Source organism: Nanorana parkeri, unplaced genomic scaffold (assembly GCF_000935625.1).
Source record: "Nanorana parkeri isolate BGI_ZX_2015 unplaced genomic scaffold, ASM93562v1 scaffold1901, whole genome shotgun sequence".
NCBI lineage: Eukaryota > Metazoa > Chordata > Amphibia > Anura > Dicroglossidae > Nanorana > Nanorana parkeri.
In genome coordinates, this window is record NW_017308169.1 from 62,050 (window position 1) to 77,207 (window position 15,158).

At 41.8% G+C, this 15,158-nt stretch overlaps 1 protein-coding gene across 1 annotated transcript in view; it reads right to left on the reverse strand.

The window, feature by feature from the left end:
* The window catches only part of XPO4 (exportin 4), a 104,619-nt gene that overhangs the window by 26,268 nt on the left and 63,193 nt on the right, over window positions 1-15,158 (reverse strand). The window contains exons 8-10 of the mRNA XM_018572013.1: window positions 6,974-7,131; window positions 5,291-5,465; window positions 1,544-1,720 (exon numbers count right to left, since the gene is read on the reverse strand). Of these exons, the coding sequence (XP_018427515.1) occupies window positions 1,544-1,720; window positions 5,291-5,465; window positions 6,974-7,131 (510 nt within the window). The remainder of the gene's footprint in view (window positions 1-1,543; window positions 1,721-5,290; window positions 5,466-6,973; window positions 7,132-15,158) is intronic.

Genomic DNA, 15,158 nt, shown 5'->3' on the forward strand with positions numbered 1-15,158 from the left:
GATAGGACTATCTATGTCAGGCCTTGTCACAGCATGTTCATCAAGCTGTGGACAGAGGTAAACAGCAACCAGGATGGCAGATTGCATAAAACAAAAACGGTAGTCAAGGAAACACTATATCTGCCACCAAACATACAGTGACGACCCTTCAGACACAAAGGAAACACTTCTTAATAAAATATACGAAATATCACTCAAAACTAAAATGCAAAACTAGCAATTGCTAAACATAGTGAGGGGAATTTATCAAAACCGGAGCAGAGAAAATCTGGAGCAGTTGCCATGGCAACCAATCAGCTTCTCTCTTCAGTTTGCTCAGGTAAGATTAGACGCTAAGACAGAGAAGCTGATTGGTTGCAGTGCAAATCTGCTCCAGTTTTGATAAAAGATTTGCACACTGCACTGGGTGTGGAAATTATCTTTTAAAAGCTGTGTGTTATGTGCAGAAAGCTGCTTCAAAGTATGAAAATCTTACCCTGCAATATGCCATCTCCTGCTTCCAGGCGCTGCGGGCAATGAGGGATGCAACTTGAGCAGTCAAGTGCTCCAGTCGCATCCCCGACCCTCCAAACTACTTGCCCATTCACACAATGCTTTGTATTTTTCTCAAATACAAGGAGGGGAATTTATCAAAACAGGAGCAGATTTGCACTGCAACCAATCAGCTTCTCTCATTTTCAAATCTCAACTGAGCAAACTGAAGAGAGACGCTGATCGGTTGCAATGGCAACTGCTCTAGTTTCTGTCTGCTCCAGTTTTCATAAATTCCCCCCAAGGTGTTCTGTGATTGGAGGAGAAAGGCTGAAGTCACATCCCTGACCCCTCCTCTCCTCCTCCAATCACAGAATGCCTTGTATTTCTGTGTGCTGTGCGTTTTTCCCCCATTATGATGCAGCCTGGCATTGGTGACCCAATAAAAAGCACAGCTTCAAACATAAGGGCCATGTCATACTAGCAGCAATAGAGTTATAATTTGCTGGTTCGGGCAGTGACACCTAGAAGCAGGAGACAGTGTTCTTTCTAGTAGTCATCTTAGGCTCTGTCAGGGTACCCTTAGTGATACAGACTTTCCCACCACTACTGAGGTATAAGACAGCACACACTGCTTTAGAAAGGGATAGAAAAGACTGCAGATATCATTGAATCAGTTGCCTCTCATCTCCCTCTCCCTATTGCCAACCACTGAAGCCTCTCTCCGTTTTGAATAATTTCAGCTATTGAACAGATGATGGGAAGAAAACGTATGTATAGCTAAAACGGTTTCTACTTCTTTTTGATAGAGGGAAGGGTTTAAAACTGTTAGGTTGTCACCTGTGTCCCCTCGGGGAGAATTCCCTTCACTTACTATTCCAGAAACAAAACTGGAAGTGAGAGGCAATCTTCCCTAAGTGAGGGGCGTTCCCTCCAGTTATTACTGGAACAGGTGCCTCCAAAGGAATGGATTTTCCCTTACCTTCTGTTCTGGTTATGTTAAAGAACCGTCTTCAGACCGCCACAGAACATTTTCATACTGCAAATCATGAGAACATTTGATTACACTTACCAAGTTCCGCGTACCATCAGGAGCTGCTAGATGGCACTGGATGTAAGAATTAAACACCTGGACGGCATGCTGGGTAAAGAAGCCTTTATGGAAATGTTTATCATCTTGCACCAATGTGAGCCAAGATTCAAGCAACTTATCATAAGCTTCCATGTACACCATATCATCTTTGTCAAGCTGAAATCAAGAGAACAGGCATCAAATAATGAAATCATAAATAATGTAGGTATAGGTAATTCAACAGGCTTTACTACAACCATAATTTAAGGTGTGTTCTAGAGCAGGGGAAGGCAATCGCCGACATTCCAGCTGTGGTGAAACTATAAACGCGATAGGCATTGCAAGAATCTAGCAGCAACAGGCATGCCGGGATTTTTTGTTTCACCACAGCGCGAGGTGTCAGAGTTTGCCTACACCAGCTCTAGTGTCAACAAAAAGTGGGGCAACGCTGGCACACAAATATACTTTATTATTAAGTCTACGAATAGCTTCATCTCAGCTACCCGTTCTTTGGGATGTTGGACAATCTGCCATGTTATATTTATATATTGCAGCTGATCACTGTTGCTCCCGTGAGGCAAGATTGGCTCTGGGGGTGTCTACTACATACAAAGATATGCACATCCAGACAAATGTACATTTTTTTGGGTGTATGCATATTTAAAAAAGGTACAAACTTGTCTACCCAAACCTGAATGACCAACCAGGGTCATGCATCTGTTAGGGCTGGTTCACACAGCACACATTATTCTGAATTGAACACATTTGCGTTATGAACGTGTGCTGCTGTACGTTGGTAATATGCATTGCAGCTTTTTAAAACTTACACGAGTTGTAAAGTGTTTTTGTGCACTGTGAAAATATGCAGATTGTGTACATTTTTCCCCAGCACATAGCAACACTGCTAGGAACTGGGCTCATAGACAGCAAAAGTATTTGCTGTATGTCTGTATTGAGCCAGTGCTGATCAATGCACTAGGTGTGAATGAGCCCTTAGAAATTCACGTCCCTTTTCTAGCTGCAAACAGCACTTCAACAAATGAAGCATTGTGATGAAGATGGTAAGTCATACATAAAAACTACCCCCCACTCCCACCCCAAGTGTCCCCCATGTACTGCAGTGCATGGGTACATTGTGTAAAAAACAGATTCACCAAAAGCACATTTATTCTTTACAAGACCAAGACTGTAGCAGAAGGATGGAGACTTGCTGCAAAAAGAGACGCGAGACACCATGGCTAATCACCCAGATCAGATGACGAACATGTTATGTCTATAGGTTACAGGACAAATGTCACCCAGTCTGACCTGTTCCCTCACTACATCAAACCCTTTCAAATTAAAAAGGACTGTACAGGAAAGACTTATAAGAATATACCTTAAGCTTCAGCAAACTCAAAGATTGCTATGTGTATATTAACATATGGGTGTCGTTTCATCGCCTCTAAATCCTCTGTGCTTGCCCTATAATCTCTACGGTCTAGACTCTTTAGTTCAAAGCTGCTGTGACTCGGTCAACAGATCATATAGCAGGACTGCTGAAGAGCCAGCAGCTGGACAGGACTGCCACAGCCGCAAACACTTAATAAAACAAGTTGTGTTTATACCTCCAAGGCACACGCTTTTTTATAGATATAGCATTTTATATGGTTATATAACAACCACCGAAAGTGGATTTTTATCCTAGAGATGGAAATTGCAACATATTTTATAGCCGTTTTACTTGAAAGTATCGAGAAGGGTAGGGAGGAGTAGGTAAATATGACATACTTCAGTCTGAATTCAAAAAATGCCTAAACCACAATCTTGTAGGCACATCGGGCCAAAGGTGAAGGAAGAGGGAAGGGAACCACACTCCTCACTTAAGCGTTTCTCAGTACCGGCATTGCAGCACGTGGATGACAGCTCCATTCATCATAGAGATTAATGAAGGCTGTCAAACATGGAAAGGGAAGATGTGCCTGAGGAGGTTCACAGCCCATGTGAATAAGCACTTAAAGGGAAAGTACAGAGTATTTTCAACACAATATTGAGTTTAGACACAACACAACATTCATTTAAAGCATATCTATATAATACATTGCACGGTACCAGTCCTTAGATGTGGCGGCTGTATTCGTTTTTTCTATATTTTAACCCGGTGATCTTGTGCGTAACACACATCCTCAACTAAGGTGACAAAGTTCACTCAATGTGCTGTATCTAGAACAGCACCACTGTTGCCGTTAGCTGCTCTTAATTTAGACTACAAACAACTTCTGGGGGGTATTTCATAGTTCACAGAAGAAAGCTGATAACAATGTTTGAAGTTTCAGTTTAGTGCAAAGAAAGTTACAATGACTCAACATTTCTGGGGTGAGCAACAGGTATTTTTTTGTACTTGCATAAAATGTTCTTAGCTTGAAATAGAAAACAAATGCAGTCATCACAAGAAATGGTGAGATGCTATAGATTTCAATTATATTTTTGTGTTTAGATACACTTTAATGTTCACAGGATTTTACACATTGGGTCAAAATCTAGGTATGTCGGCAAATCAATGCAAGAGTTATGGTAACCGTCCCCTTTAAGAGCTTGTCTGAACATGATGCAAGTCACTACCCATATCAATTCTATTTGAAAACTGTTGAAATCTGTAGGGATTAGAACCTGATGCAAGGTCAACTCCTCAACCATAGCTCCTCTGTAGCGTGGATTAAGCATTCCTATTGAAGTGGCTGAAAGTTGATAACAGGAGTGGCTCTGTTGGCAGCACCCAGCTGGACAAAAGTTGATTTCACAAATCGAAGAAGCCGAGTGGAAACCGATCAGCTGAACAAGAACTGCATCCAATCAGATACACTCACTATTAGGGTATTCAGGTAGCCGTCTTAATACAATAGCCAGCAGTGCAAATCCCTCCATCTACTCTGTTTAGTGTGGATGGGGGAATCAAGTGATGAGTAGCCTCAGGGCCAAAATCCCAAAACACCAACCTGTCCAGAGATGTCACTATTTTTTAACCAAAGTTATTTATCTTGAAATTGAGTGCTGAAAATATACAGGAATCTTACTGAGATGGCGCTAACTAGGAGAAAAGAGATGAATTACTACCATTCTGCTAAGGCAACATTAAATACAGAAGGGGTTTTTGATTAAAATTGTAATCACCCACAATAGCTGACAAATATCAATTTCAGATGCCAAGGGTGTCCTTGATGCACTTCGCCAAATGGAACTCAGAGAACCCTCTCCCCGAACATCAGCATCTCAACTAGATTTCATCATACTCCACCTGCTTCTGAATGGACAAAATTCCTTTCCGAATCTGGAACGTAAAGATATCAGTGCTAGACACTGAACGTCTAAACTCATTTACAGTATGGTTGTTCCAGGTCTGTAAATGAAACCTACTGAAGTCAAACACAACCAAGTATCTAGCATTTTCAGGAGCCTGCCCGTAATGGCAGCCCATATACTTCTTTTATGGCAGAGTCCCTCTAAAAGGTGATATTCTAATGCTGCAAGAAATCTGCAACAGGGACTCGGACAGCAATAAAACCGACAGGGGTTCAAGCCTTCCCCTATTCTACTAAAGTGAGCATTTTATTTTGGTCCTTTGGCTCTTGCAGATTTTCCATTTACTTCCGGTCTGGTCAAAAACGTTGTCACCATAACATTAAATAAGATTATGTTTGTTTTCATGGAGCCCTGGATAGCAGTAAAAACCTGACAGAACCGTGCCTCGACCACTGTGACACTACTTACTACTTCCTCCAGGGCAGCGCTTCTTCCAAAGGAACATGTAAGGTGTGTGAGGCAGTTCACAAAAGAGGAGAAAAGGTCGTTCGGAATGGCGGTCAGGATATTGCGTGGAAAAACGGTTATTAAATTGCTGATTATGCTGGAAATTCCAACTGCTTCGGAATCCTCAATTTCTATCCTGAACAGAAAAAAAAAGAGTGGAGGTAATAAAACAAACATTAAAGATAGTCATATATATGCAGAGATCAGACCCCAACAAGTTCCTGTTTTCCTGACATGCACACTCATCATATGTGCTAGTGGAATAATCTCGTCATCACTGTCTACAAGGCAGTACTGCATATATTTTCTGTTTTCTGAGCAGAAATGATTACAATCTACTTTTAATAGTGTCATCCTGATGTGTGTGCACCATCCAAGACTGGCAACGTTGTGGATACACAAGTGGGGGAATTTATCAAAACTGGAGCAGATTTGCACTGCAACCAATCAGCTTCTTTGTCTCATTTTTAAATCTTACCTGAGCAAACTGAAGAGAGGAAGATTGGTTGCCATGGGCAACTGCTCCAGATCAGATTCTGTCTACTCCAGTTTTGATAAATCCACCCTAATGTGTTTGTGGATGGTCAATTAAACAGTAAGTTTGTGAGTGTATGACTTCCTGTGCTACACGCAAAGCATTTACCCCATCTTTGGACCAGAGATCTTAGGCCGACTATGCTGGTCAAGTACGACAAGTGCTGTCACCTTAGCACAGGAAGTGTGTTACTGGCAGAATCCCCAAGTGGGAAAAAAAAAGCCTAAAAAGGTAAACTAATGCAGTCACCACATCTAAGGATTGGCAAGCAGCAATACATAACATGTGTTTTCTTGGGTTTAGATTTATGATTGGTATTTATACAACGCCGTCAATTTACGCAGCCCTTTACACAGTGCACATTCACATCAGTAGATACACTTTAAAATGCAATAAACCTACAACACGGTTCACCAATAAACCAACATACCTTCAATGTTACAGATTGATGACACTATATGTACATATATACTGTTTAGCAAAGGACAACCACAGCAAATGGCCACACTGAGGAGAGACAGTTCACGCTATTCATTAATGGAATAAAACTTTTAATTTAAAAGATATTAAATGTACAAGGAAAAGTTCTCTCCTCGGGTTTCGAGTGAAAGCCCATTTAAATGAGCCCATTTAAATGAGCCCATTTAAATGGGTGAACTGTGGGTTCTTTTGTAAATTTCCTCTTCTGAAAAGTTGTAATTAAATGATTGATTTACCTTCAATGGCTGTAATTCAAAAGGCTACAAGGACAGACACAGTGTACAGAAGTCCACTATAGAATTAACAGCTCTGATATATATGTCAATACTCATCAACACTCTGCTCAAAGCCAAGACTCCTGGGAAGCATCCTACCCTACCGGTGTTACATTCAGAGTTCAGAAAGTATCAATGAATACTGACATCTGCACAGAGCTGAGAACCACTGACACCATGGTGAATATTATCTCCATATTGCACACTTCAGAAATAAAAAGTGTTCAATCATCCAGGAGCTATAACAGGACAAAGCATTGGAAAGTCCTTACAGGCATGTTAGAAATGTTTCACATATACAGAAGTTCTGTCTTTACAGGTAAAACATCACACAAAACAATAATGTGTACATACCCGTTAATAGTATTCAGCAGTCCTTCAATGAAATGTGCCAAGTAATCTACTTGTGACCTCTCATCAGGAAAGATGGGGCCATGGAGAGATGCCAGCTGCGCCAAGCACTGTAAAGAGTCCTGGGCCATATCTGAATCCTCTCTGATCTTCCGGTGAACCTGTAGTGAGCACAGCAGGGTCACCAGTTGTAGCAAAGCCCACACATATACCCCTAGCAAAGAAGCAGACTTATAAAGATTTTTTTATCCCGTCTGGATGAGCAGGCCTCTAATCCACACAAGGTTCGGCAGCAGCCCCCTTTTCCGGCAGTCTCAGGCTCATCATTTAAAATAGCTAAAATGTTCCTGGGTGATACCTTCATCTTAAAGGGCCGAGCTAAAACAGATGCCAGTCCGCCATTCACTGCTACGTCTAAAAACAGCAGTCATGACAGTTATCTGGATTATGCCAGCTATGCCTAGGCTACTGCGTCTGGCTAAACTTAGATGACAGTTTCAAATCAAGTGTCTATGGACGAAGCTTTGATGGAGGTAAACACCACAGGGAGTTAATCAGGGTCTATGCTGCGGCCGTGCCTTTCAACCACTCAATCATTCATTCACAACACTTTATATGAAAGGCAATAAGTCACTATGCTGCCAGAACGTTCCCTATTGCAGTCAAGCAGCACTCCGCCAAGCCTGCCGCTAGGAACTGGTTAAGATTTGACCCAGAGACAAAATGGAAGGCAGCACAGTGCCCCCATGTGGCATCAATAGAGGAAACATTACCACTATTTCAAAGGAAGGAGAATTGTTAAAGTAAAATGATCAGACCAGTACTAAAAACAGGCAAAACGTTTGTGCGTGCTGACCCTAAACCCACCATGTAAAGTTTACTAGGAAACAGGCACATGAGTGAGGCATCCGGAACATACATAACTGCTAAATAACAGATAGTGTATTCTGTGGTAAAAATTGTTCCAGCATATAAAATGACTCCTGCGGGTAGGTCATACCTAATGCCTCACTTACTATAATACCAAAAATATTTTAAAAGATGATTTGTCAGACTTCTGGAACTCAGGACTGAAAGTCAGGCAAACTGCCTGCTATGTGCCTTTAAAAGGTAAAAAAAACAAAACCCTCTTCCGTGCACCCCACTGATCATAGCTTCACGGTTACTACTTTACTTCTCTGACTTTGCAGCTAAGCTGTACCCCTCTTCACCACCCCGTCATTAGTTAGATAGTTGGGGCTCATGTTCAAAGTTTTCAGTCGAACAAACCTAACAGCAGGTACTATGTGGTACCTAATAAGCAGGACTTTTACTTTTAAAAGGGATATTAAAAAGTCAAAAGGTTTTTAAGCTATTTCAAATGCTGATGAAATCACTAACGAATGCTGCTCCATGATGTTTAAAAGTTTTAGTTTCCTGGAGAATCAGCAGGTCCCCTGAGCACTTGTCCTGATATCCTGTTTTAGCATGGCTTCCTTACCTAGCAGGGTCCTAGGGTTTTGGGGAGCCAAGCAGAGAGCGTTGGAGGCAACTATTTGGAAACATGACGACTGTAAGGCCTCATTCACACAGCTTAGAGTCGGCCCATACAGATCCATGCGGCGTGCACGGCTGTATGGGGCCATTTCTGGGAAGGACAGGTGCTGCGTGTGAGTGTAAGCAGCAGCCTGTTCTTCTCTATGGGAGGACGCTGCCGTACATCACCATACGCTCACCCGAGCTGCACATCCGTTCGAGTGTCCGTGCTCGGACGCAGACAGGATCTATCCCGTCTGCGTCCGGGCACGGACACCTGCACGGATGTGCAGCTCTGGTGAGCGTACGGCTGCGTCCTCCCATAGAGAAGAATAGGTTGCTGCGTACAATCACACGCGGCACCTGTCCTTCCTGGGAACGGCCTGATGGGGCCGTGCACGCTGCACGGATCTGTGCGGGCCGACTCTTAGCTGTGTGAATGAGGCCTAAGCGTTTGGGCAAAAATGTAAAGAAATAAATTTGCTGGGCAATATATATTTTTTGATTTGGATTCATTATTGAAAAAAAGTTTGAGAGTTTAGTACTACTTTAAAAGGACCCATGTACACCTACAGTCAAGCAAACATGTTAAAGTGACCCTGTCACCATAGGGTCAAACATAGCAATACCTGCAGAAATAAGAGGCTCTATACTGACCTTTGCAACAGCTCACGTCTTGAAACGCTACAAGTATTTAACACTTTCAGGTGTGAATTCCTGCTACCCCTTTCATGCACAGTGGATTAGTCTCATATGTCACCCCAGGTTGTACAGGAGTCTCTGCATGCAACTGGGGAAACAAGTAGTTGACTCAGTCAGCCAGTCAAAAACTTAAGGCAGCTTGGAGTACATTGTGGCGGCATTTTTAAAGAAGAACTATGTGGTCAGGGCTTTTCCCCATAGTTCTCCTAAGGGTAACGGGAGAACACAAACTAGCATTCTCCTGTGACCCAAAGCTCAGTATACCGCGAGCTACTGCTCGCGGTATACTGAGATGCCACAGCCGGAACGGATCCCGACATTACTGTCTGGATCAACCCAGCTGCGTGAGTGACAGCTGGCTCTGCCTTTCTAGAGGCAGAGCTAGCTGTGCCCGCCCCCTGTCCCTTCCGCCAGTCAGCGCTGGAGGATCAGACAGGGGAGGGGGGAATCCCTGCAGGGAGCCGTGAGTCACAGCTCTCTGCAGGGATAGATCGAGAAGTGAGCTAGCGCCGGTATGTGTTCGCTCACTTCCCGCTCTACTGAGCCGACCTGTGACAGTTTCATTGTCACAGGTCGGCTCAGATTATGAGGCTGAATGAAAGTCACTCGCCTCATAATTCTCCTATAAGTCAAAGCTGTTGGAAAGGTAAGTATAGAGCCTCTTCTTTCTACAAGTATTGCTATGTGCTGGTTTGATCCTGTAGTGATATGGTCAATTTGAAGCATGTGTCCAAGACTGACAGTCTATAATAGTTCTAGTTGACATCTGTGTGGTACGCTGAAAAATGTAGGTTTGCGTTTTGATGTGCATTAAAGTGATATCAATGTCAAAAGTGTTTTAAGCTATTCCAAATGCTGAGTAAAACACTTACATGGGATGCAGCTCCTTGATGTTTAAAAGTTTTAGTTTCCTACTGAATCCACTCATTCCCTGAGCACTGGGCCTGATATCCTGTTTTAGGGTGGCTCCTTTCTCAAGCTCAATCTCACATTTAGTTTACTAGTTAGTATTGAGATTGTAGTCCATCACGGGAGTGATCTATGAGCAGCAACTACTTTATAACACACACACGCACAGGGACCATGGGGAACAAAAGTAGTCACCCTCCAGAAGGAAGGACAGTGTCAGCATAAATGGAAAAAAATGATTTGGGGGATCTACAGCGAGTGATACACAAATAAGATACATTCTTGTTAATAGGGTACTTGAATGTATTTTTAAGAATTAACTTCTGAGTTTAGTGTCACTTTCAAGAAAAACAAAGAATTGTTTTTTTTTTTAATAAAAAAATATTTAGCATTGCCTGGAATTGTTCAGATTCTCTATTCACTATGAGAATGACGTCCCAAACATTTTCAGCTAATCAAAATACTGGCGAAACATGATCGCTTCACGCAATGTGTATTATGTCTGCTGGAATGCAGCTGGGCATACTCGGCAGTCACAGAACGTGATCATACTGTTCAAATTTACATTTTATGTAGGAAAACATGCACTGAAAATATTAATTTATGACACTGAGTATGGCAGAATTCCCATAAGCTTTATTTGCAGTGGTAATGTAGTACAAACCTAATGAAATTATAAAAACCCTCTTTAAGTATGCTCAGTTATATAAGGAAAATGATCAGACACAGGTCTAGTATTTTGTTCTATACAAGATGAAAAAGAGGAGTTGTACAATGTTAAAAAAAAACAAAACCCCCAAAACAATCCTCTGCATATTCCATATCTCTCATGTGAGACAAGATTGAACTGCTAAAATAATTTTCCATCCGCCTGCACAAATCTGTGCTATTCAGGTGATTTCTTAGTGAAAGTAAAACAGCGAGGGGCCAGAAAATAGAAAATCAGCGCATCACTTCTCATACTAAGATAGCTTGGCCAAGGGATGACACTAGAAAATGCAATTGTTTCCCAGTTTGACTGCCCCAACCTATTCCGTCTGTAGGCACATCATGTTAAAATCGGTTATAAGAGAATTCAATTGCTGACCTCTCCTTTGCCTGGCTGTCATGCTGATCTTCTTACTTCAATACTATGACTTACTCACTTAAAACGTTGGCACCACTGATAGTCCTATGCAATTTTGAAAAAGGTACCACTTAAAAAAAAAAATTATACTATGCCAAAATTCCTAAATACACAGAACCCCTAGATTTAACACGGTCCACATGGACTCACTGACTCCGAACCATCAGTCACAATATGAAGTTGAACTGAAACTTTCATGGAGCAGATTCCACTATGACTGTTTGCCACCCGTCCTGACAACCCAATCTACGGTCTCATGGCCAGTGTCCCCCTGGTGCTACCAAAGACAGCCAGGCCTCATTCTTGCCCTCCTGCCCAGAAAACTGAAGGTAGCCCCTCTGAAGCTATAACCCCTGCAGCTGCTTAGTCATTGGCAAGCAATCCAAAAAGTGGGAATGATAAGGGAAGGAGATATGTCCCTCAATGCACTCTGACAAAAGATTTTACACCAAGGGCAAAGATCATTTTTCACTCATGACAAGTTTAAAGTAAATCTAATCTTTTCAATTATTTGAATTCTTGAGGCAATCAGTTACATTACAACATGTTTAAGGGCCCCAGAGAGTTAATACAATATTTAATTAAAACTTTTCCATTTATCTGTCATGACCCACCACCCAGCTTCCTGATAATCTGGGCCCATGGATGTCAGTATTGGTACTCGATACAGAAAAACTAGTATCTGTGCATCCCTAATCATAATCATTGTAGCCTATGAATCTTTTCAAGTTGTTGATCCAGGTTCCTTTAAAGTGTATTTACATGCGGATAACACCATTTGTTGTTTGTTCCCATAACAAAAATATAAAAAAATTGTTTACCTGTTCACTTGCTGAAAAATCGTATTTAGTTCCCCCTGTGTAATGTTAAGGAGGGGGCAGGGGAGTTATGTTTGACAATCCTGAATACCAGTTGTAAACTAAAGGGTTAAATGTCTCAAGACTTGGGTGGTACATTGTATGTAAATCTGCCCCTCAACTGCACACTGCCATATATTTTAAGCACTAGGTAGCAGTCCTCTGTATACACCTGCTCCAAAGAAAAAACTAGCAAGTAAGAAGAATTTCTAAATTATTTTTAGGTATGCTGTGTGAATGGGAACAAAAGCAAATAGTGGGGGCTTCTCACAATTGACTGTAAAAGTGGAAATACTGTAAAAAAACTTTTTTTCCCCCCAACACAGTACCAGTGCAAAAAGCCTTGCTTTTAAATGATACACGCATTCTTGGACAGGAAGTGAAGAGAAGTCTCCCCAATGGGACACAGATGGCAAAAAAAAATATTCAACACTGAGACGTCTTTAAGAAAAATACAGCAAGTCCAGTTGCCTTTATTTATTTTTTACAGATATAACATGACCTGAATAAATGAGAACCTTCACAGACACACTGCTGTAGATTCCCAAATCATCTCTGAATTGGGGCAGACACTGTCCTTCCTTCTGTAGGGTGGCTACTTTTGATCCGCATGGTCCCTATGTGTGTTGTAAAGTAGTCACCGCTCCAAGCTCACTCCTGTGATGGACTACAATCACAATAAAAATTAGTAAACTTAACATGAGATTGTAGTCCATCACGCGAGTGAGCTTGGAGCGGTGACAACTTTACAACACACACAGGGACCATGGGGACCAAAAGTAGCCACCCTACAGAAGGAAGGACAGTTTTAAGGTTTAACTCCTCAGTTTAGTGTCACTTTAAGTTAAAGAAACTGCATTGCACTGAGCATGCAAAATACGTACCCGCTGGTGTGAACAAACCCCATATCTCAGTAAAGTTTCAGAGATGGCCATAAAAAGCTCCATCTGCAAAGCTGAGATTTAAAGAGATGGGAGTTGATTCCCACACAAATCCCACCAATATCACAGCTTCACTAGGTACAGGGGACAGGTCCAGTTTTGAACAAACAGCTGGACGTATATAGAAACCCAATATTGCTGTAGGCTACAGAATGTTATTTTTAGTAATACAATACTGCCGGGATGTGAAATGGATGGGCCCTACATAAACAAAGCAATAATTACACCATGTCTCATCTAAACCATGATCAAAGATGTCCCATAAAACAAGAAGATGGATTAAGCAAAGTCAATCCGGCTGGCAATATAAAGAACACGCTTCTCCCTCCGACAGCAAATCTCTTAGTAGATAGATAATATATGGTGCACAGTTACGAGGTGTTTATATTCTGACTCATTCACCATGGAGACCCAATGGATGGACCGAGGAATTGAGAAGGTAATGGGTTAACTGGCCGAGACGAGGATATTTGCAGGAGGTGGTCACAGCTGACAACAGCAGCTGTTTAGAAGTCTACTAGACAGCTGTTGTGTGTGTGCCTGTCACTGCTTATTGCTGACTTTTACACCTCATCACAAGCAAGAAATACAGATTCAGTGTTGTCTCAACAGCCAAGCCGTGCAAATCATAGACACAACAAAGACTGTTCCCCTGACTCAGGCCGCTTTGCGCAAAAATCACGGGACTTAACCGGGTAATGACATCTCCCTTGATAAGGAACTCAAAGCAGAACTGAACTAAAAAAAAAAAAATGAATATTTGCTGCTGCGGGGAACACTGAAAAAGGTTAATTGTGTAGGGCTGCAGCTATTTTCATAATGAATTAGTTGCCCGATTATTTTTTTAATTAAATTGATTGGTTGTATAAAAAAAAAAAAAAACACCCCCCCCCCCCCCCAAAACTAATTTATAATGAGAATCGTTGCCAACTATTCTCATTATCGATTATAATGTTGCAGCCCTATAATTGTGACCAAACAGTATAACGAAAACTGTACCTTTTGTCTGGAATACCTCCTGGAGCCGTACACTTCATGGTATGCAAGGGTGCATGGGCACCACTGTGCCTACAGCCTTATAGTTGTATATCTGCAGTGTAACATTTAAGGCACTGCTGCCTCTGACTGCTAGTCTTGGGAGGTTTAGAGTGAGATTTGGTGATGCCACTTCTGTGCTGCTCACTGTTCTCACAGCTCGAGACCCTGACAGCCGCCTCCACACAGAGACACAATGCAGAACAAGCATGGTAAGTTTTTGCGGGCTGATATTATATTGAAATTAAAACATGGCACCCCAAAGGAAGTTCACACAGAGTTTTTACGTGCATTTTCTGCCCTAAAATACGCTCAAAAAATATGCCCCCCCAAAAAAATCCCATTCATTTCTATGGCCCTGTTCACATCTGAATGTTTTGTTGCTGTAAGCATAACACCCGTCGCTGGAAAAAGTACATGAGCTTTATTTTGGCATATATTAATACGGCTCGTTCTGGCCCCAGAGTCAATAGGAAACGCTTCAAAACGTGAATCTGCTGTGTTTTGCACATGTTTTACGCGCATTTGCTCATCATCAACATCAACGAGCTTCAATCTGCTCACAAAAACGCGTGATCGGATTTATGCGCATAAAAAACACGCGAAAACATGCAAAAAGTGCACAAAACAGTGCATAGAAAAGCGCAAAAACGCTGTCGCCTAGGTGTGAACTGAGCCTAAAACTGATTGTAACAGATTATGGTAAGGATGTTGAAGAGTGTAGATCACAGTATAGCACTGCAGTAGAGCCAGCAAATGCAATATTTTACAGAATCCCTGTTGCCCTACCAGGTATATGTATACATAAATATATAGGCCTGGTTCATGAACACGCTTTGTAGCGCTTTTCCTGCCCTAAAAACATTTTAAAAATATGCCCCCCAAAAAATCCCATTAATTTCTATGGCCCTGTTCACATCTGAGCGTCTTGTCGCTATAAGCAAAATGCCTGTCCCTGGAAAAAGTACATAAGCTAGAGAAATAATTACCATTAAGATGTATTTATGCATTTCTGTTCAGGTCTGGGGATAGGAGTGTAGATGACATTTATAAAGTGACATGGGATGGATTAATAGGAGAGAATGCATAATAAAAGATTATGA